Source organism: Cyrtonyx montezumae, unplaced genomic scaffold, assembly GCF_038088225.1.
Source record: "Cyrtonyx montezumae isolate F1298 unplaced genomic scaffold, pur_monq_1.0 scaffold_12, whole genome shotgun sequence".
NCBI lineage: Eukaryota > Metazoa > Chordata > Aves > Galliformes > Odontophoridae > Cyrtonyx > Cyrtonyx montezumae.
The window spans coordinates 20,372,709-20,394,491 of record NW_027071848.1 but is presented as its reverse complement, the minus strand read 5'-3'; the positions used below and the strand labels follow the sequence as shown (position 1 = coordinate 20,394,491).

General features: G+C 39.1%; 1 protein-coding gene across 3 annotated transcripts in view; it reads left to right on the top strand.

Moving 5' to 3' along the window:
• DCLK1 (doublecortin like kinase 1) overlaps nucleotides 1-11,372 on the top strand; it is a 230,980-nt gene extending 219,608 nt beyond the window's left edge. For 2 of the 3 annotated variants that reach the window (XM_065730235.1, XM_065730237.1), the window contains one exon: nucleotides 6,226-11,372. In XM_065730235.1, the coding sequence (XP_065586307.1) occupies nucleotides 6,226-6,390 (165 nt within the window). In that variant the 3' untranslated portion in view covers nucleotides 6,391-11,372. The remainder of the gene's footprint in view (nucleotides 1-6,225) is intronic. The other variant, XM_065730236.1, reaches the window with a different exon arrangement.
• The last annotated feature ends 10,411 nt before the right edge of the window (nucleotides 11,373-21,783 follow it).

Here is a 21,783-nt window from a genome sequence, read left to right as displayed (position 1 = left end):
ACCCCTTTCTCATCTCTGAGCAGAGGAATTATGTTTGGGATTTCTTTGTTTTCCTCTCAAGTCAGCCCATTTGCTAATAAATCGTTTTGTAAAAGGATTACAAGCCACGCATTTATCTTTTTTAATTTTCCTTTTGTTAGAACTTTGCAACAGTGACCACAAAAAATCCACATGGATGGGATGGCACCTGACTGTCCTTTTGAAATATCTGGATTTCCATCCTAACAAGTAACCTTTAAAATCTCCTTAACAGAGGCTTTTAACACTTCGTGGGGCTCAGATTTTTTGGCTTTTTTGTAACTGAACCAGAATGTTAAGGGTGAGAGTATTTCAAGCCTTACTTCCCCTTAGCCCTAGGTGTTTCCGTGTCCAGAACACAGCCTTCTACAGCCACGTTACCAGTTCCTCCTGGTGGCAACATTTTGAAGGCCATACTTTGCATAGCTCACCAACATTTTCTTTCACTCTGCCCGAATTTCCTTATCAGTTCAGGTTTATGTCTGAATCTTAACTATATTTTAATCTGTTTCTGACAAAATGACCAAAATTTTCAGCCTAGTTTGGGCTGCTTCAAAATATCGAGGGAACACAAGCATGGGTGTGTCTAATGTAAAATATTAGTATAAAATGTTTGCCTATGTTATTTTTAATATATCCAGACATGATCTAAAAGCTAAGAGAGGAAAATAAAACTCTGGAAATGTATGGGAAAGTCATTAATTATCTTATCTATGTAATGACATTTGCAAGGAGACCGGTTATGTTCTATGTGCAATGAAGCCATCCATCTTGTAGATCTGAATTCATAAAATACTGGATTTTTAAAGTACAGTTCTCACTGTCCCATTTAAAAAAGCATCTCAGTAACTCGTTTGAAAATTCCTCATTCCAGTCTGTGCTTGGTACCTAATTCCCAGTGCTTTGTATCTGTCAAGTTACTTACACCTGTCTCAAGTGGATACAATACACTTTCAAGTCAAAAGTTAAAAGCAAATGTCTTGACAGTGGGCAGAGTAGTTGGGAATTAGGCTTGCTATCTTGAAAGTGCCATTTTTAATGCAGTAAAGCCCTCTTTAAACTTAATACTGGTGAAAACAGGCGAATATCTAAACTCCTTTAAAAGCTCTTCTCCTGATCTTTGACTGAGAAAACCACAACTGATTTACAAACGAGAAATAAAATTCACCCATGCAAACAACTTGGCCCTAAGTCCCTTCCACGTGTAATTGAAACCAGCTGAGGAATTGTGTCTCCAAAAAGGGGGAATGTCAAAGAGTAAACACGAACTTAAATATAGCAATATGAATTCAGCAGTTATATGTGTGGGATACTTATCATGGTATTCACTCACCACTACAGTAAGAAGCATACATCAAATTGATTTGGTTTCCTTTCTTTTTTCTTTTTATGTGAGCAAAATTTCCATGCCAGAGGTTACATGGTGCGCTGAAGCACTGGCCTTTTGCATTTGGAGGTTTAAGTTCAAATCCACTCGATGGATTTGTCCCCTCGATGCGGTCATTTGCACGTCTCCAAATCACCATGTAACTTGACTTAGTTATGGCTTGGGCCTGAGGGGCTACAAATAAATGTCTTTCACTCCTGGACTGAGGTGCATTGCGAGTTTGAAGCACCCTCCAAGAAGTGTCTGGAATCATGAATCAGTCATACGTGAATGTATGTGTATAAATATATGTGTGTGTATATGCATGCATATGTATATATATACATATATATATATATATATATATATAACCTGAGAAGCCAATGGAAAACGGTATAAAAAAGGCATACCAAAAAGCTGCCTGGTGTGGCCTCGTGGCCTTGCATTGTAAAAGTTGCTGCTATCACTTAACAGTCATTTTTACAGCAGGGAAATCTGCTGTTAACGTATCTCAGAATGTCGAGGTCGCTAGCCAAAAGCTTAAGGAAGTAGAATAAAATTATCCAGGCGTGAACAATTAAATATGTGCACTCACCTATGTGTGTATAGAAGAATGCACTGGAAGATAAAGACCAATGTTGCAATACGTATGTCCGTTTAATTTCACTCACTAACAAAGCATCACAAAGATTGCAGACAAATTGCAAATACGTTCCTGCAGAATGAAAGCAAGTGAAGGGAATGGTTCTCAGATTAATGCATGAGCAGCTGCATCCCCAGTTCAGTCTCCTAGCTGGTATGAATAATGGATGGGCTAAGATGCAAAATGCAGCAATAATGTTCTTTTATTAATGAAATGAATATATATCTATATTTGGTGGCCAGCAGTAATTTAAGACAAGTGAAAAGAAAAACAATCACTGCTCACATCCATAAAAAGTGGTTCCTTCAGTAATTACTAATCTGACAGAAAATGTCATCCCACAGCTAAACTAAGGTGCTTCTCTCTGTAAATCCCACACGTATATCAAAGCAGATGTCGTCTTTGAATGTCTGTCCATAAACATGGACTTCAACCTTTTCCAAGAAGAAAAGAATTTGCGTGGCTCAGGAGTCCTGCAGCATCTTGAGTTAGAGGTCAGGAAAAAGATGCTCCCAATGGTAAAATCCTGGAAGAGTGTTAGTTGTACCTCAGTATTTAGATGAGAGAAGAAATGATTTTAAAATAATGCTATGTTACTTCAAATGAAATGCATTTCCAAAAAAAATTAAAAAAAAAATAATAACAAAAGCAAAAAAAAAAGAAACCCACCATAGCTTGTTAACCATTTGGTACTGGGTGTCAGGATTACTAAATGTTGATGCAAAATACATTAGTGCTTAATGAAGTGCTTCAGACCCATCAGCACCGAACTATTAAAGGCAATCCACTTAACTGCTCCTGGATAAGAAGCTCTACATTTCCTCATATGGATTGTAAGAGGACAGCTGCATAGCTTAAATAAGAGCACTACGCTAACATTTTAGTTGCCATTACTATCATATAGTGCTCAAAGTTCTCATTCTCTCATCTCTAGCTGGAAAAAAAAAAAATGTCAAAATGTGATAATGAAAATCCGGGCTTTGCAGCCCTGTGAAGCATAAGTGCACTTCAGATCCTCTTATTATTTATTGAAAGAGTGGCTTAAAAGAAGAAATGCCTTGAAAATCTGTAATGGACCAATTCAAGTCCTAGTGAGCCATCCAATAGTGAATAGTAGATGAAATAATAAATCTATTAAATCAAGGCAATGCATATAAGAGCTCTTTGTTACAAAAATAGCAATAATAGTGAAAATGCTGATTTTTTGAATGTGCCACGTGCCCAAGAAGGCACAGGAGCTGAGAGCTGCACTATAAAACACACACAGTCAGTACTCCAATGTATATTGGATCTCCCCTGCATTGCAATACACCGATCTTTTGTATTTTAAAATTTTCAGAGGCAAAAAGTAACAGGCCTCATTAGATGAAAAACATTTGTGCCAAATGCAGAATGCAATACTGCATGGCAGTATAACAGATGCTGGGAGTGCAAAATGTCCCCATTACACTGGACAGAACAAACTCTATCCTGCACGTCCAGAGGGAATGGTAACCTCTGTGTGTGTGTGTCCACAACTGACCCATTCTGTGGTTCTGACATGTGAAACCCTGAATGTTAGAATATGGTCTATGTAGTTTTGCTTTCACCAGATCAGTAGAGATCAGGCTCTCTGTGACCTTGCACATCTTTATTTGATAAACTTGTTGGGTGAGAAAGGCTCTGAATGTCTCTCAGCCCAGGAGAGGGAGCGCATAATCCCGTGGAGTCTGCATGGATGGCCTTCTGGATAAAGGCCAGGCTGAACCCATTCAGGGTGAGGCTTCTGGTAAAAATGTGAAGAAAAAATTTCACAGGGAATTTCTGAAGGGTTAAGCTGTCAGAAATGCTTAGTCCTACAAACTGTATCATATAGGTGCTGGATTGGATGGAACGAACAAAGATTTTTTATTTGGTCATTGAGGAAAGAAGTGCCTTTACATATTGTTAAACAAATAACCTCCAAAGCTTCCTTAACAATAGCAGATAAGCAGTATCTTGGATTTTATTTTAAAATACATCTTTTAAATAGTGTAATGGCATTTAATTGTCTAACTAGTTTCGCAGTTTAATAATTGTGTCCTTTAAAAAAAAAAAAAAGGAATATCCTAGGTTAAGCTTTAGAAATAATATTTTACTCAAGAGTATTCACTTGCATGTAACTTTGTCTAATTTTAAACACTTTCACATTTTACACACACATTTACCATTCTCCTATACCAGATTATAAAAATTTTGAGTTTAATACAAGTATTTTATATTTATTTGACCAGAAATGTTTAACCTTCTTGAAGGAGAGTATCTGTTACCGCAGCATGATGTGATGTGGCTTAAACTTTAAATAAATGCTTATTTCCTGTAAGCATAAAAAAATCTTTTAAATGGAAATCTGTATTTTATAGAATGGTAATATATGCCATTCTTTTCAATTTTCACACAGTATGTGGTATATTCACTGTGTGTAAATGATCTAGGTATTCTTCTGTTTCACGTTAAAAAATAATCAAAAACTGAATTGGTTCAAGGCTGAGAAACATTGAAGGCATTGAAAATACTAATGAGTGCTCTTAACCAAAAGATTAGCAGTAAACAAAGAAATCTTCAGCAGATTGCAACTGTTGGATTTTGTAGTAATTATTTAAAATACAGGGATGAACTTACAAAAGGTAATTATTTTACCCCCTTAAAGTAGGGCTGCGTAGGTTCTGGAGTCAGAAATAGTTCAGCGATTTAGCCTAACTAAATCCATTTGCTCTAGTAGTTCTGTACTCTCGTCCATCTTTCTGTCTCTATTACATCATTATTGAATGCTGATTGCATTATTTTAGAGCACGGATAGCTATAATGCTATTCTGCACCTGTATGATGGATTTCGTTTTCATTTTGTTCTCAAGAATACATTGGCTATAAATGCATCTCTGCTCTCCTATGAGGCTCAAAGTATAACTGATACATTTTCTAGAGAAATCAGTCAAGTATATCTCAAGAGAAAACAATAAATGCTTCAAAGCAGAGTAACCTTTTGGTTACATTCTCTTAGATGGAAATTTTCATGCTAGGGAAGAGAATTTACAAGTGTTAAACCTATTCAACTCTCATCATTATCCTTGCCTCCAGCGTCATTACCAAATACCCGTTTGTATTTTGTGGGTACTCTCACCTGCCTTTTCTCTTTTTTCACCTTTTCCCCAAAAATCATGGGCCATGTTTCAAGAAGGTAGCCCTGCCTCAGAAAGCAGTTAACTGTGTCAAAATGCTCTTGCTGAATCAAGGCCATCCTGTTGAACTCGTATTTTTAGTGACTTTAAGAAAACAGAAATAAAACACCCCTAGTTTGAAATCACTGACCAGGCTTGGACTGCCCTGGACTGCAGCTTCACCTTGTGAATGTGACAGACAAAGCAGAAGGGCTGTGTCTAGAAGCTACAGCCATCTTATTAAGAACCACACTCTCAACAGTGGCAGAAACGAATCAAAAAATTGAAGCCCATCGAATAAAAATTCTGCCTCCCCATTTCTGTATTTCCACATCCATATCTTGGATCCTTGATAAAATTATCAGACTATTTAATTTGATAGACCCTGATTAACAGGAGGAGGCAGGATAGTAAGGCTAAATGAGTCTTTCCATCAGAGCTCTTCAGTGTTCTTCCTAAGAACATCCATTGGGTAGCATGAGGAAGTATGAAAGAGCTGGGCTAGCTCCCCTCAGTGTTTGTTTTTCCTCTCTTGTCTGACAACTTCATCCCAATCCATCTTTGTTAGCCAATTGCACTGACTTGAACATGGGTGAGTGTGTATCAACCTCCATTAGGTCAAATCAAAGACGATCGTACATCTCTGCCTCACCTATAGAAGCATTTATACTTGGAGAAGGGTGGGGGGAAGGTCTGTTGGTATTTGGCTTGAAACTCAAATCTACTAAAATATGAAATTAATAGCATCCAGAAGTAGAACATATGGCATCCATATATATGGTACTGTATCTGCTTGATGATGTCAGACTACCTCTTAAGGTTTGGGAAATGCACTTTTTAAAGCATTTAGCCATGTTGTGGGCTAAACCGTTCAGACTTGACTGAAACAGAACAGGTTTAATTCGGTCTGAACATTTATTATCCCTGGTATTTGCGGGCCACATAAAAACTCATGGTTTTCATTAGCTTTGCATTTCACACACAGCCTAATTTCATTTATTCTCATTTTATGCCCCTGCCAGACCACCGCTCTTGATAAGGAGAGGCAGGTTTTCCGACGAAGACGCAACCAGGATGTGAGGGGACGTTACAAGGCACAGCAGGCTCCACCTGAACTCAACTCCGAATCGGAAGACTATTCACCAAGTTCATCCGAGACTGTTCGCTCACCTAACTCACCCTTTTAATAAAACACTTTTACTCAAAAGTCTTGGCTTTAACCCTTTGAGATCCTGAAAATCCTTCAGATCTGTGTGAGTTGATTATATCCAACCTGTCCAGCACTAACTGCTGAGATAGTGGAACAGAAAAGGGTGCTTACAGAACCTTTGTAAGAGTTATTTCCTAATTAATTGAAATACTTGTTCTCTGTTTAGATTGTAATTTGCTGCTAATATTATCCTCAAAGGGTTAAGCCTGTTTTGCTTTTTTATTTCAAGATAGAAGCAGTGAATGTTTTCATCAGTGAAGTTAGGAACTGCAGTATGTAATTTTAGCACATGTTAACCCTCTGAGTAAAGGATCAACTTAAATCTTGACAGCCCACATTAGGGCTTTATTCTGGCTTTTTTGCTTTTATACGCACATACCTTTTATAGTACCCTAAAGTTCCTTGCTAGTTTCTGGCCAAAATGGTACCAAACACACTATCGCTTAGGGGCTACAAACATGGGCTTTAACAACAAAAATATAGTGAAACAAATAGTATCTTCCACAGCAGCTCATTCTGAACCTGCATTACGCTTCCATAGAAGATGACTGTTGTTGGAGGACATTATGCAGGAACAATGGGAAACTGTTCCTGCATAATGTTAAGGGTAGCCATAGAGTTTACAGAAGATGACATGATGATGGCCACGGAAGATTGCTTCCCTATCGTTTGCTGCTAATGACAATGCAGAGTTTTGGGAAATGGCTTGAGAAGACGTTCTGTCATGTAATTGTATGTAATGATCTAGTTGAGAAGTTCCCAGTTCAAAAATGTACAGACATCCTTTCACTCAGCATGACCTTGTTATTCCGTAGATAGCCACAGTTAATACTGTGGTGAAAGTTAAATATTAAAATGGAAAATTACCATTAAAACAGCTACAGTATTTCTGAATTGGGGAAAATAAAGTCATTTAATATATATGTAAAGCCTAACCTGTATTAGTGAAAGTTTTTGTCTTAGAGTGGAGAAACTAAAAATAACTCACCATTTCTATTTGTAATATTCAATAAAATGGGCATTTACACAGAATATACATATTTTTGGTTTGTTAAAACCTCAGCACAGCGTTGCAGCATTTTTTAACCATTATCATAAAGTTGGCTTCCACAGAAATATTATACTTAATAGACTTCTGTTTCAAATATTGTAATTCAAAATTAAAAAAAAAAAGTTATTATAACTTCACTCAAGATTTTACTAGAATAGAAAATACAGCTTCCAAAATCCTATTCTAAAATGAAAGGTAACATTATTAAAATAGCACTTTCACTTTTTGCCCATATTAAATTGACAATATTTGTGCTTTCCCATCTAAATCTAAATTTTTTTTTCATGGTGTTTTTAAAAAATCATAAAAATGAGGTTTTTTCTTTCTTTCCCCCTCTCTTTTTTCTATCTTTCCTTTGTCTGTTTGTATTTAGTATCCTGCGAATGGAAATATCAGTATGCTGCCCAAAAAGATATGCAGACTTTGCTGATCTTGCTGGGAAGTATAAATAAAGTTTGGAGGAACCGGGCAAGTTGCCCAAAGTGCAGTTTCTGTTCTGAGTTGTGTTTGCCCATGGAGCTATCACTACAAGCAGTTGTGGCACTGAATGTGTATCTGCACCTTGTTGGGATTGGTGTAATGTTCTTTTGCATTTCTAGTTGGAAGCATCAGATGAACCACATTGTAAGAAACACTGGAATTGTTTTGTTTCTGCATCCTTTAAAATACATCTTTCATTGCTTCATTCGTAAGAATTTATATATTAAAAACTTGGAAGATTTTGAATGTAGGAATTTCATCTTGTGAATTTTCACACAAATGGTACAAGTATTTCATACACAGTGCAATTTACTTCAGCTACTGTTAAACTAGAAGAGAGAAATTTAGCCTAAGCTAGATCTCCAGACTTCTTTGGCAGAACAGAGATGACCATTTCCAGGTTTGATTCATCTCACCTGTTGTGCACACATTTTAGGGAGGACTCATGGTGTTGATCTCACTTCTTTGACTGTAGAAGCAACCACTGGTAGGAGCTCACATCAGATACCAAACTTAAGGTTGTTGAGTTTAGTAGAACAAATCTCACTTTAGGAGCCTGATCTCGGAATATACATCTGTATGTAGAAGTCCTGTGCCTATGCGTGGCCTCAGTCACTCCAATTGAAACCCAAGTTATTAACCTAAGTGAAGCATGCATGTGTCATGTAGGAAAATTCCACAGAGGCAGGAAGTGAAAGGGTAAGGGAACTGCCATGCGAAAGTTCTCGTGTTTTAGGATTTGGAAAAAGCTGCGTATGAGAACGAGCTCATCCTTGACCATGCCAAGGAAAGTCCCTGGAAAGTCCCTTGTTAGACAGAGCACAGTCACTGTCATTGTACTGTGAATGGCTGTATTTTAGTAACATTTGGGTTGGACAGTTATTATTTGTTCATGGGACCAAACCTAGCCAAAATAAATTCTCCCTTGTGCCACTTACTTACCTACATCAAGTTACAGTAAATTAGGTTCTGGCACATCTTTTTCCTGCATCGCCCTTCCCACACTGTAGTACAGCCATCCCTTTCGAATAGATGCAACTCAACCATGTAAATGCAAGACATACATTTTAAATAAAGAAGTGTCCATTAATACCACATGCTTTTTGACTGTTGGGAAAATTTGGCAGCCTTAAAGCAAAGGCCGATGGCCATTCTTCTTAATTAGAGAGGGAGGTCAGAAGAAAAAAACAATATACATTTCACCTTAAGCATGAGAAATATTACTCAAAACCCATCTGGGAGTTTCCTGTCACCTTTGCTTTGCTTTGGAATACAGGGTTATCATTAAAATAAGATGTTTGGCTCCTTCATCTTACACCATCTTGCACTACATAAATTATACATAAAAATAATCCCAAATCCTGAAATCCCTACTCATCCTCAGCATCTTATGTGTTTCTGATCTCTGGCTTATGTTTTATTAATGTAACTATAAAAACATTTAAGTTATTTTTAGGTCTGTTGTATATTGAGTTTCAAATTGTTGATAACCTCTTCCATAGGCTTCAAGGAAAAGTATCTGAACCTTAAAAGTGTTTTAAAAGAAGTTTCCACATTGGTTTCGTATATATTCACATGTTTTAAATGTAACCATATACATTTATATATATGTATGCTTTTGTGGAAACAAAACTTGTATGTTAGCATCTGACCCATTTCTTTTCTAATGTCTGAATTCCTGGGAGCAAGTAGGAACAGATAATGTGCCCCCCAAAATACTTGAAACACCACTGGAAAAAAAGGAATCAAAGACGAAAGACTGTTTATAATGTGATGATCTGAAAGAGCATATAGCACACACGTTCATTTTACTGAAATACGGACTGGTCCTCCTGTCCTCTTTCTTCATTTTCTGTTTGAATCAACATATAGGTGCTAAAAACATATAACTTTTGAAATGCTTTGTATGTATACAAGGCTATTTTCCTCCTGTCAAGCCAGTGTAGTTAACTGAGATGGATAGCCATCATGGTAGGCCTCATCTATCACCAAGGAGAAAGAGAGAAGCTCTTCCACAGGGCGATTCAGGTCATCTATTATCTGGTCTCCAGAGGTGCTTGTCGAGCTGATCTTAGTATTAACAGAATAGAACAGGATCACTTCCAACTTAATTCCTCTCAATTAAGTGTAAGTGGGGATAACATGGTCTTCAGTCTAAGTGCAATATTCTAGTGAGCTTGCATGTGGTAAGCAAACTTTGATGTGAAAATGAATTGAAGGGTAGGTGATAGGTGATAGCACAGGTCCTGAGTTGGGCTTCATCTCATATAGATGCATCCAACTAATAGTTACATGTCTAACCTAAGGCAATCATCTCAGCTTCCCTTGTAGATGCTCAAGACTGGCTTCTCTAGCGTACAATTAGAAATCTAGGATGGATTAATCTCCTACTAGATAAGGTGGCTGGCCCAAATATATTTAGAACATGATTCATTAAGTTGCAACATATAAATTAATATTTCTGTTAGTTTAATTTTCATAGCATTAATGTACAAAAAATCCAGAGTACTACAGCTATACTCAGAGGGTTAACAGAAAAGCACAAGGCATGCTGATTACATTGGTGTATCCAAACTGCTTTGCTTTTTTAGCCAGTGTATGCGGACTTTTTCAGAAAATTCTTGACAATTTTCAAGTTTGAAATAATTTCATTGTTGTTGTTTAAGGAATTTCTATAACCAAATTAATCTTATTTTTAGCTTAACTCATCACAGAATTAATATGTATCATTGATGCAGTGTAAGTCTGTAGTTATCAATTTTATTAATTCCACAAGCGATTCCGGAAATCTCTCTTTTTTTTTTAAGTACTTACTATAGAGCTTACAATGGTGGCATAGGTGACTGAGACTGTCGTTCTTATTGGTAAACAAACAATAATGTAATTTCAAGGAAGTCCTAAGAATCAGCTTTTCCGTTTGGTAGTGTACTAGTTAGGGGAAAACCTATCTCATTACATGCATTGTGTAAATCATCTTTGTAGATGAAGATCGTTCATATTAATGAACACATTCTTTTTCCTTGACATTGTAGCAGAAACTGTTTACTTGTTAATGAACAACCAATACATTTATTTGCTTCAGACTGTTAGAGAGGAAAGTGAGATTCCAGTCATTGACAATGTTATCGCTATACAGTAGCCCTCATCTAATTTAAATGTGGTGCATACTACAATAAGCAGAGCCAAACCTGTGAATAAACTCCTGAAAAAGCCTGGTGGGTCTTTATTCAGTTGGGTGCTTGCATATAGCAGTGTGTGACAGCAGGAAGGCTTTCAAGAATTGTTGAAATGAAAGCGATATATCCACAAATAAGAGCTAAATTACAATCCTTTCCCTATGGGGCATATATGTTTAAAAAGAGTAAAAAAGAAAAAGAAATGAAAAGAAATGAAAAATTGGCTTAGAGGTTTGCAGCAGTACTATATTACCACAGGGCAAGTACATTAAATCATTGTTATTTGCTAGCCTGGGGTGTATGTTAGAAAATGGCATCTTTTTTATTTAGTTTAGATTGTGGGCAGGGAGAGCTTTCCTGATATTCTTGCAGTGCCTGCCAGTGCTGCCACGGCTAAGGCTGTGTTAGTATTTTCATTATAACCTCTTATTCTCAAAGGTTTTTAATTCGATCATAAAAATTGGCTTCGGGCAGAGACTTGGCATACAGTTTTTCAGCTCAGAGTGATTCTTTTCCTAAAATATGGGGGAAATCAGCTTGACCCCATCGACATTTATATCCTAACCGTACACAAACATTCCCGCACAGACACAAGTCGAAGCGCCTTAAACAAAGGCCGATTTATGCAGCCGATTTCAAACGCGTTACGTTTCCAAGCATATCTCGCAGGCCTTAGCTACAAAGCTGACAGCTCAGAACTTTTGGGCATTTTGAAATGCGGGGAGAAAACTCGGTTATCGAGAGCAAAACTGTTCCACATGTAGGACAGTCTTATTTCAACGTGACGAGCATTAAAAGTCAGTGGGGTGGTGGGACTGCGTATGCATTCCACTGAGCACTCATGTAACTCCTGAAGCCCTTAGTGTAAGCCATTCCACGTAGCAAGAGTGAATAAACTGCATTTCCCTGTAACCTTGGGAGAGGAAGTACTTCATCCTGTGCTTGAGAGCAGCACCATGGACAAAGCTGGCACGCCACCAGCCAGAAGTGTCTGGAGAGAAGAGCCAAAGGAAAAAAAAAAGAAAAAGAAAAGTCTGAATAAGGATTGAAAGCTCACAATGGATGAGAGAGGTATTAAAAGCATTTGAAAAGCAGAAATATGGAATCATTTGAAAACTAGGAAAGTGCAAGGAGCCACTCAGTACAATAAAACCCTGTGCAGAGCCAATGGGCTGCTAATCTGGAGCAAATTTACAGCTACAAACAGGCATAATTAATATACAAATCAAGCACACCCAGCAGCAGCTGGAATTGAAATCCTAGTTCTTTTAGCAAACATAATGCAGACGTCTTCCTTGTAGATTCACTAAATGAGACCGTGTGTGGCTGTTTGAAGTCCTGTTACAGAGGGCCTGCTGGGGAAATTAGGTGTTCAAAAAACGACTGTAAATTAATATATTTTTTTAATACAGATCCCACAGCATGCTTCTCTCTTAATGGTTCCTTTTGGGAAATGACAGCTTTCAAAAAGTGATGTCTATGCATTTTATGCTTGTCTGCATATATAACTGGATAGCCCATGCCAAACGCCTTCAATAAAAATGGAGCTGCCATATTGAGGCTGCACTTTGTATTACCTGCAGATTTCTTTGGCTCTGGCAAGGGAAAGAGATTCCTTCCTCCTAATCCTTCCTAGTGGCTGACTTGAGTTGTGAACTGGAAAGTAGTCCACCAAAATGCATGGGAAGGGGTTGTCAGGGTTTGGCCTTCACCTGCTCAGGTACCAGGGGGGTACAGAATGATCCACCTGCACCTCCAGCACAGCTGCACATTCTGTCAGGACACGAGTAAATGTCAGGATGGGAAAAATCACAGCTTGTGCTAAACAATCAATCTGGGGAAAAAAGCATGTAGGTAGAAATGAGCCATAATGAATTTAGTCTGGCATTTGGAAGATAGTTTCTGACTGACTGATCAAACAGATTTTGGAGCATTTTTTTCCAATAGGTGCATTGGAGTCAAGAAACACCAATTAATTTTCAAGTGGAACATGATCAGTGTATGAGAAACTTCCTTCTTGAGGTGTTTCTGATGTAACTTAGTGTGTGTTTCCTGTTGTAGGAAGAGTTTGGACTCAGAAACCCAGAAGAAACCTTGTATTTCTACATTCCTAACAGGTTTTAAGGCTAGTGATGAGAGTTATTCATACAATATTAATTTCAAGTGCCTGGAGAAAAGAGAGTGGTGGTGAAAATGAAACTGAGCTTACTTGTCCAGAGGTACTCTCATGAAGATCTGAAGTTGCTGTTACATCTTTTACTACTACTACCACCATTGCCATTCAGAGGTAGTGACTTCTTTTTACCTGGGTGTCTCCCCATTAGGAGCCAGCGATGCTCATCTTCAGCATCTGCTAGCAAGAGCAGAAGTGCCCTATATGAAGTCCTCTGTGAATAACAGCACTTCTACTTTTCTTATTCTAATTTTTTGAGCAGGATGCCAGCAGCTATTTAGGCTGAGGCCCATAAGACAGTGAGATTCTGAGATTTGGTAAGAATGTCCCTTCCAGCAGAAGTGGTTCTATGATGATTCTATGATGAAAAAGAAAGAGGATGGTTTGAAAGATATAGATGGAATTGATTGAATGTAGAATGGAATTGCTGTTGCTACATCTTGCAAAGGATAGTGATAGTTTTTTTTCTCTTCAGCAAATTCTAGCACTTCAGAAAAAGCACATAAGCCTTAAAGACACAAACTGAACTCCTGACAAATGAGAGTCTCAACTTGGTGTATTCTTTGTGAAATTCTTTCTTAAATTACTTCAACATAATTGGGAGTTAAAACTTGAGGTGGGTAACACCAGACCTTGACAACTTCTGTCACTGGTGGTTCAGAGGTGGGAGGAATCAAACTGATGTTAAAAACAGAAGTGGTTCAGGGGAGGCATTGCCAGAGAGAAGGGAGGAAGGGGTCTCCCAAGTAATTCCCATAGGCCAATTTATCAATTGCCATTTGTGCTGATCTTCTGTGTCTTATCTGAGGGGAAAAAAATTACTCACGCTAGTCCAAGGTTAAAGACATATCTGCAATAACTTATTTTTTATTTTATTAAGGAATTAATAACAACCTCTTATATTCTGCTTGAAAGAAAATTGTTAAAGGATTAGTTGAGTGTGAAATTAAATAGCACTTTTCTCATGCATGCTGAAAAGCTATCTACAGAACTGGTGCCTTTAAGCAAGTTACAGAGTGATTTTGATTTAGAGAAAAAAAATAGTTTCTTTTGAAAAATAAGGAATTTATGAATTGAGGTGTGGTTTGGTGATGGAGATGAATCTTCAGTTTTCCGATATTCTAATTATATGTTTTCTAAAAGATGCAAACTGCTGCAAAATTCAGGGGGGGAAACCAAAGGGCATTTTTCAAGTCCTGCCCTTTATGATAATACGTGCAAATGAGCAGGAACGGGATCAGACTCTATCACCTTAACTTGTGTGCTAAGTTTTTAAGAGGTTGCTTAATTTTATGTAAAAAAATTACTTCAAAATGGTAATAAAACCCAGAAAGTAACAAATCACTTAATACTTCAGCTATAGTTTCAACTTCTAGTGAGCTCATGTTTCTTGAACACAGAAGCATTACAACGTATTTCAATTCAGTCATCACAGCCAAGCCACTGAGGACTTACGTCCGGCTGCATTCCTGAGGGGCTGTGCACTAGCTTTAAAAATTAGTCATGCAACCACATCCCAGTTATCCCACATAAACCACATAAATATGAGCTTTGATAAGCACAATTAAAAAAAAAAAAAGGAAGAAAAAAAGAAAAAAAAACAACTATTCAAAAAAATTACACATCATGTGTTAACTTTCCAGCACAGGAGGTGAGCTTGGGTAAGCATATGGAAGTCAAATATAGTTGTGGACTGATGGCTTTTGTACCTGGTGCCCTTCAACACTATACACTGCCAGCTCTCGAGTGTAATGTGAACACTGTTTTAAAATAGAACCCTGCTAAATCCCACTACTGACTGGGAGATTCATTGTAAGTGGCTGGATTTGGGGAATTAGCAGGTGAATGACAAAGAAATACAATTAAAAAAACAAATAAAAAAAACAAAACAAACAAACAAACAAAAAAAAACAGGATAATGCATTTCATTTTGTACTTTATAATTTGCTCTGCCAATTGATTTAATTTCATACTTCATACATTACCAGCAAGTGTTGGAGTATAAAAGCTACAAATAAAAGTCTGAGTAATATGAGACCTTGCTGGGGCTCTGATATTTTTTTTTTTTCGTTAAAAAACAGAAAAAGTATTATTTTATCTCTGTTGATAAAAGCAAGTATTTTATCCTCCTCTCATTTACAAGTTAATGGTTGCTATTTAACAGCTGGTTCTTGAAGGAAAAGATTGCAAAACTGGAGACTTGTAGTCAGTTTCTCTAGAAGATGGATGTGTATGTTCACAGGGATTACAAACTGACCACAGGGTCATAGGCAAGCAGTAATGCAGTTTCTCTTCTGGGCTTTGTCTTCCCAGCAGCACAAGGTTTTGGTGTGGTGAGATGAAAGCAAGAGTTCCACAATCACCTTCATAAAACTTCAGTGCCTTTAGACAAAACAGTTCCCCTCTTCCATGCCCCATCCCATACACCTGCAACCCCTCCAGGTTACCCATTTCCTTCTCCCTCCTCTCTCATGCAGTGCAACCTGTACATCCATGCGATAAAACCTAGCAGGGGAGCCACTCCAGAGGAATAGATGAGTTTAACTCACTTTAATCACCTGGCTCTGCTCCAATGCACCAGCACACAGAATCATTAAGGTTGGAAAATCACAGAATCATTAAGGTTGGAAAAGACCACTAAGTCCAACCATCAACTTGCCACCACCATGTCCATGCAAGGAACTGACAATGTGACGGCTGCTGGGGAAGCTGGAACTGCTTTCAGCAGCAGTGAGGCTACAGGTGTAGTCAAAGGTGAGGGGCAAGGCCCAAAAGCTGTTGTGTCTATTCAAGTCCAGTTCCATGCTTATTTTCTGTTCTTTCGATGCATTTTATTTTTAATTTTGAATGAGATAAAAGAGTGGAGTGATGTTGTGAGTAAAACATTGCCATAATAAAAGAGGAAGGACTCAAGAGGAGTACGTGGTAAGGCAGCTTTTTACTTTCAGATTGCCTCTGTGCCTTAGGCTGCTTGCTTTCTGAAGGACTATAATGGAAGATCATAGAATCATAGAATTGTAGGATTGTAGAATGGCTTGGGCTGGAAGGGACATCAAAGATCATCCAGTCCCAACCCCCTGCCATGGGCAGTACTGCCCCCCACCAGCTCAGCCTGGCCAGGGCCCCATTCAACCTGGCCTTGAACACCACCAGGGATGGGACATCCACTGCCTCTCTGGGCAACCTATGTAAGAGCCTCACCAGCCCCTTAGTGAAAAACTTCCCCCTGATATCTTATCTAAATATCCCCCTTTTTAGGTGAAAACCACTCCCCTTATTCTATCACTATGTGTAAAATGTTGGTTTCCCATGCAGACTCTGTCTTGCAGCCACTTTCCCCCAGGATACAAAGAAGCTGTCTTCCCTAATTTGTTTCCACTTAATGGCCAGTATGTCAGAAAGCAGTTACTAGAAACCCAGAGACTACGCACTGCCCTGGCTATATCTCTGCTGCTGCAGAGCTGTGCTGACTTGGCACGAATTTTCATTGAGGTGGTGTAGGAGGGGTTAATTTTATTGTTAATGTGCCTCTGTGCAGGGCACCAGAAAAATGCAGCTTCTGGCTGTGTTGCCTCTGTCCTGGCCTCGAGCTGGTGCCAGGCATGTGATGGCACACAGGAAGCCTGCAGACTGCTCACAAATCAGCAGTCGGTGGTCGTCACGAAGTACTCCCTGGAAAGCAGATGGGTTTGGGGTTTTTTAAACTACACTTTTTCTTTCTTTTTCTTATCAGGAAACAGGTTCAAAAGTCAATCTCACCTTCTGTTGTTTGTTTCTGTTATGTTCAGGGAAATTGGACTTTGGAAACAACAACGAAAACAGAGGTTAACAGCATTACATCAAAGTACAGTTCAGATCTTGTGTTTCTTTTCTTTGGGTAACAAGAGAATAGAGAAAATAGGATCTAGATTGTGTCCAGCTGCTCATTTTGAAATGCAGACATAGTGCTCACTAGGCAGAGAAAGCACCTCTATGCAAAACCTGTTAATTCTCCATTGATTTCCCTTCATATACCATGGAATTCAGTACTGCTGTATTATGGAGAATTACCACGCAGTCGAAGTATGATGGCACAGTGTTCCTCAGTATCCCCCAAACAGCTTTCTGTTAATGTCAGCTCTAGGTAGGAGGCAAAAAATGCTCAGGTAGCAAATTTTAATGAATGATATTGCACTTAAGAAATCAAGCTTTGAGCATGCAGAGTTGCATGTTATCAGAGGTTGTAAGATGTTTGCTCAAAAACATCGGTCTGTGTGCATCTGAGTAGATGCTGAACTTTGAAACAGATCCAGTTTAATTATGCAATGTAGAGAAAAAAAGACATCTCCAGTGGTAGGCTTCACAAATCACCTGCACAGAGAGAAATCAATTTATTCTCTTCTGTTAGGCCCGTGAAAAGATAAATCCACTGACCCTGAAAATAGATCTCTTTTTATTCGTGGCTACATCCGTAATCCTCCTTTCTTAATAGCTGAAAAGAAAGTCATAATTAATATGCCACCAGAGAGTTTTCATTATTTCTTCAGAATTACCTCTTAATTTACTAGATTAGTCTGATTAAGTAATGAATTTGTCAGTTCCAGTTTCTTTCTTAAGAATATGAAATATCTCATTTTTGACCAGGAAACACTGAATTAAACTGCAACCAGGGAGACGTCTTGGTCTATATTCTATTTCTTGCTGTTAAAAATTCTTTAAGTACCATTTCCTAACGTGGACCTAGTCCTTATTCTCCTGGACTCCCACAGAAGCTGTTCATTCTGCTTGTACAAGAGGGAGAAAATGTTGATATATTTTTCAATAGAGTTCAAATTTTTTACGTATCCTTGAAGGAAGAACACCATCCTTTGTGCACAACAGAGATGTTTTGTATGGTTTCTGTGCTTTTATGGGAGGCTCTGGACTTTTCCCTTTAGTGTTTTGTTGTTACTATGAAAATACCCCTGGGTGCTTTATTTAATTCTGAGTGTGTCTACAACAGATCAGACAGGGACATCCTACTCTCTTCAGAAGAAGCTGCTCCTCTTACTCATAAAACGATCCAGTTAAGTAGTTAACTCACTGGCTGTGTATTACTGTGCTCAATAGCCTCATTTGTGTAAAATATGCACTGGTTGCCATTAAAATGTCAACCTTTACCCCTTGTGGCAGCGATAGTTGAAAGAGAGACTTGCAGGCTCCTGCCTATGACTTGGGGTTGATGGCCCCATAATTGCCATAGGTGGCTATTTTCTGAGACCTCTGGAAGGGTTTACTGCACAGTGGTGTGCCTGTATGTAAGCAGCCAGACACTGCCTGCAGGAGCCAGTGAAACCCAGAGAGGGGCCGAGAACTCATCAGCCTTAGGATGGAGATGAACTTAGATGTATATATACATAAAACGCTAGGTGGAGAGAGCCAAACCACAAATAACCAGGTCGCACTGAAATTCCTAGAGACCAGCAGTTCACAAATCAAAAGAACATACCCAGTGAAGAGTGATGAGCTGAAAAGGAGAGCACAAAAGCGTGACATGCCGCCAGCCCAGCACAGGTTCCCAGCCTGTGGGATTTCAGTGGCTCACGGTCTGAGAGGCTGAGCAGTGCAGGAGCATTGCAGGCTGCATGTGGTGTTTTCCACTCAATTGTTGAACCTATGGAGTTTCTTTTAGGGCCAAGGAAGAGGTGGCAGCTGCTCTTACTTTAACCTGCTGTCTGCTGCTTTGGTGTGGAGCAAGTCCTGAAGCACAGCAAATGGAGGGAGAATAATACAAGTAAAGCTCAAATCACCTCAAGTGAGAGTGTGTACCCAGAAGCTCTCTGACTTGCCCAAATCATAGGAGCCTCACTCTGACCCCAGCATCAACTCAATGGCAATCTTTACCTTGCAGCAAAATAACTAGAGCTCTCCAAAGAAACCATGTGAATAAAAGCCACCAGTCTGAACAGATGCAATGGCCAAGAGACACTCTTTCAAATTTTAGCTTGTGTGCCAAGCTGTTTGGCTGGACTCTGGTGCACAGCAGGGAGGCAGTCAGCACGCACTTCACTGGATGCTCAACCAAGAGATGCTTCCCAACCCTAGGGATGGCCACAATGAGGAAAATCCTGAAAACAGCAAGGCGTAGACATGGCCCATGTTTAGACTGATGGAGGAAGCAAACTATTCTGAGCAGAGTTTACTGCATGAAAAAGCCATGGAGTTGGTTGAAGCTATGGCTAAAAGAAGGGATCTGTCTTGCAAAGACCCAGTAGAACTGGAGAGGTGCATTAAGACAACCTTTTAAATATTTACTATTATTTCATATATTATTTATTATCTATTTTCAAGCCCCAAGGCCTTCGGCTCCATTGCAGAGACTGGGTACTGCCTGATGACTTAAGGGAGAGGAGAAGAGTGTGGCTTTCCTCTTCTGTTTCTGAAATATTAAGGAAATCAAGCAAATGCAAATCATTCAAGGTCCATTCATAGAATCATAAAATGGCTTATGTTGGAAGGCACTTTAAAGCCCATTTATTCCCAACCCCCTATTCTGTGGGCAGGGCTGCCACCCACCAGCTCAGGCTGCCCAGGGCTCCATCCAACCTGACCTGGAGCACCCGAAGGGATGTAACACCCACAGCTTCTCTGGGCAACCTGTACCAGTGACTGTTCAACCTGAATACTCACAGATACAGCCAACTTCATGCATGCAGGCAGCCATGACAAGAGGATAAATTTGAAGCTTTAGTCAAGTAAAGCATTACAAAGCCAGAAGATCTAATGAGGTATAAGGTAACAGAGATAAGCAAAATGGAAAAAAAGTGAAAGAAAATAAGTGTGAATATGAAGGCAAACTGGCCACATTTTGACATTGACTGGGACATCCAGCAACATGACTGCACTTCAACATAATTTAGCTGGTGTAAGAAGACACCTCCCCCGACCTTCCACCTCATGCAGTGCTCAGAGACTCCTGGTGAGAATTGAACTGACTTTCCCCTCCATTACCCAAAGCAGCAGCATTTAAACAGAGCTCAGGTCTCAGACTTACTTTACTATGACTCTGAAGTCAAAATATGTTAGAAAAATCAACCGAAGGACTTTCATATGTGTCTTAAATTACCCTCAAATGAGGCTCCTGTGCCCTCAGAGCTGCCAGCGTATCACTGTTCACCTGTATCTGCACCAGGGGAAAAAACAGCCATTGGGGTGCCAGAATGCCATTAGTTAAATCTTACCTCTTTTCCTTTCTCTTTGCCCCATAGTCACCAGCCCATTCCTCACCCACTCCTCCCTCCATGTCTGAATCTGTTGGTGGGTTTCCACCAATTTGGCAGAATTCTCTAAAATAATTAAGTACCTACAAGCATTGTGACAGTCGTCAGCTCAGCTGAGAGAAGTCCAAATTAGCTGATCCCATGCCAGGGAAAGGTCAGTGGGAGCCAGCAGTACTCCTGCCTGAAGGAGCAGCATGGTGGTCACATCTGGACGCTTTTCTGCAAACATTGCTGCTCAGGGATGGCTGGAGGCATCACTGGAAAACTGTCTTCATGCTGTTTTGGGCAGCAATGAGCAATGATCCAGACCTTTGGGAAGCAACTCTTGCAGTTTAGCTGTCACCTTTACATGCAGCTGGAGGAGTTCATCTCAGCATCCTGCAATATAGCTGAACAGCCAGAAATCCTCAAGAATCAACAGCACCTTCATCTTCTTTTTCCTTTTATGCTAACTCTGCTTTGTTCCTTATTTTAAAGAGATGTTCTTATCCTTCAGGAGAAATGTCTTTTCACCCTATATATATATATATGTATATATATATGGAGAGAGAGAGAGAGAAAATATATGTATGTAAATAATTCTTTTTTTATTTATTTTTTCCTTGTTGCACTGAATTTAGAGATGAGAATGGCAGTTTCAGTGCTTCCTGCCCTCGGTTCAATTGTATCGTTTTGTTCTTTCTGAAAGTGCTGTTCTGAAGTTTCACAACATGGATTGTAGCTGTCATTGAAATAAACCTCTTCAACACTGGACTCCTGTGAATATTTTTGGAATGAAATGTTACTTTATTTAATAATTCTAATTTTCTTTGAAGAATACAAATGGACTTCATAGCTGGTTTTCCTTGGAAGTCACTATTCAGCCCTTACTAAGAAAAGGAAAAATATGATGCAACAAAATCCAAAGCGATATCTTACACATCTTTAGCATAATTCTTTTTAAAAATGCAAACAGGCCACCCATGCTAGTGGCCATGCTTTGCAGGCCTATGCGGACAGCTCTTTGGCTAATGCTCATCAATCTTGGGAGCAAAACCAGGTGACACACTGCGAAAAGCCGATCCTGCTGCTTGTCCCTATGCCATATGGCAGCAGAAGCTGGCACTGTTCTCTGGCATATGCACTAGAAATCTCTTTTACCCCAGCTCACTGCTGTTTGTAGATAGAATGTTTTGCTCCTACCAGTATGGCTGTGTGTGCATCCAGTGACAATACTGTAACCTTGAAGACCTGGGGGACAGTACACACAGTC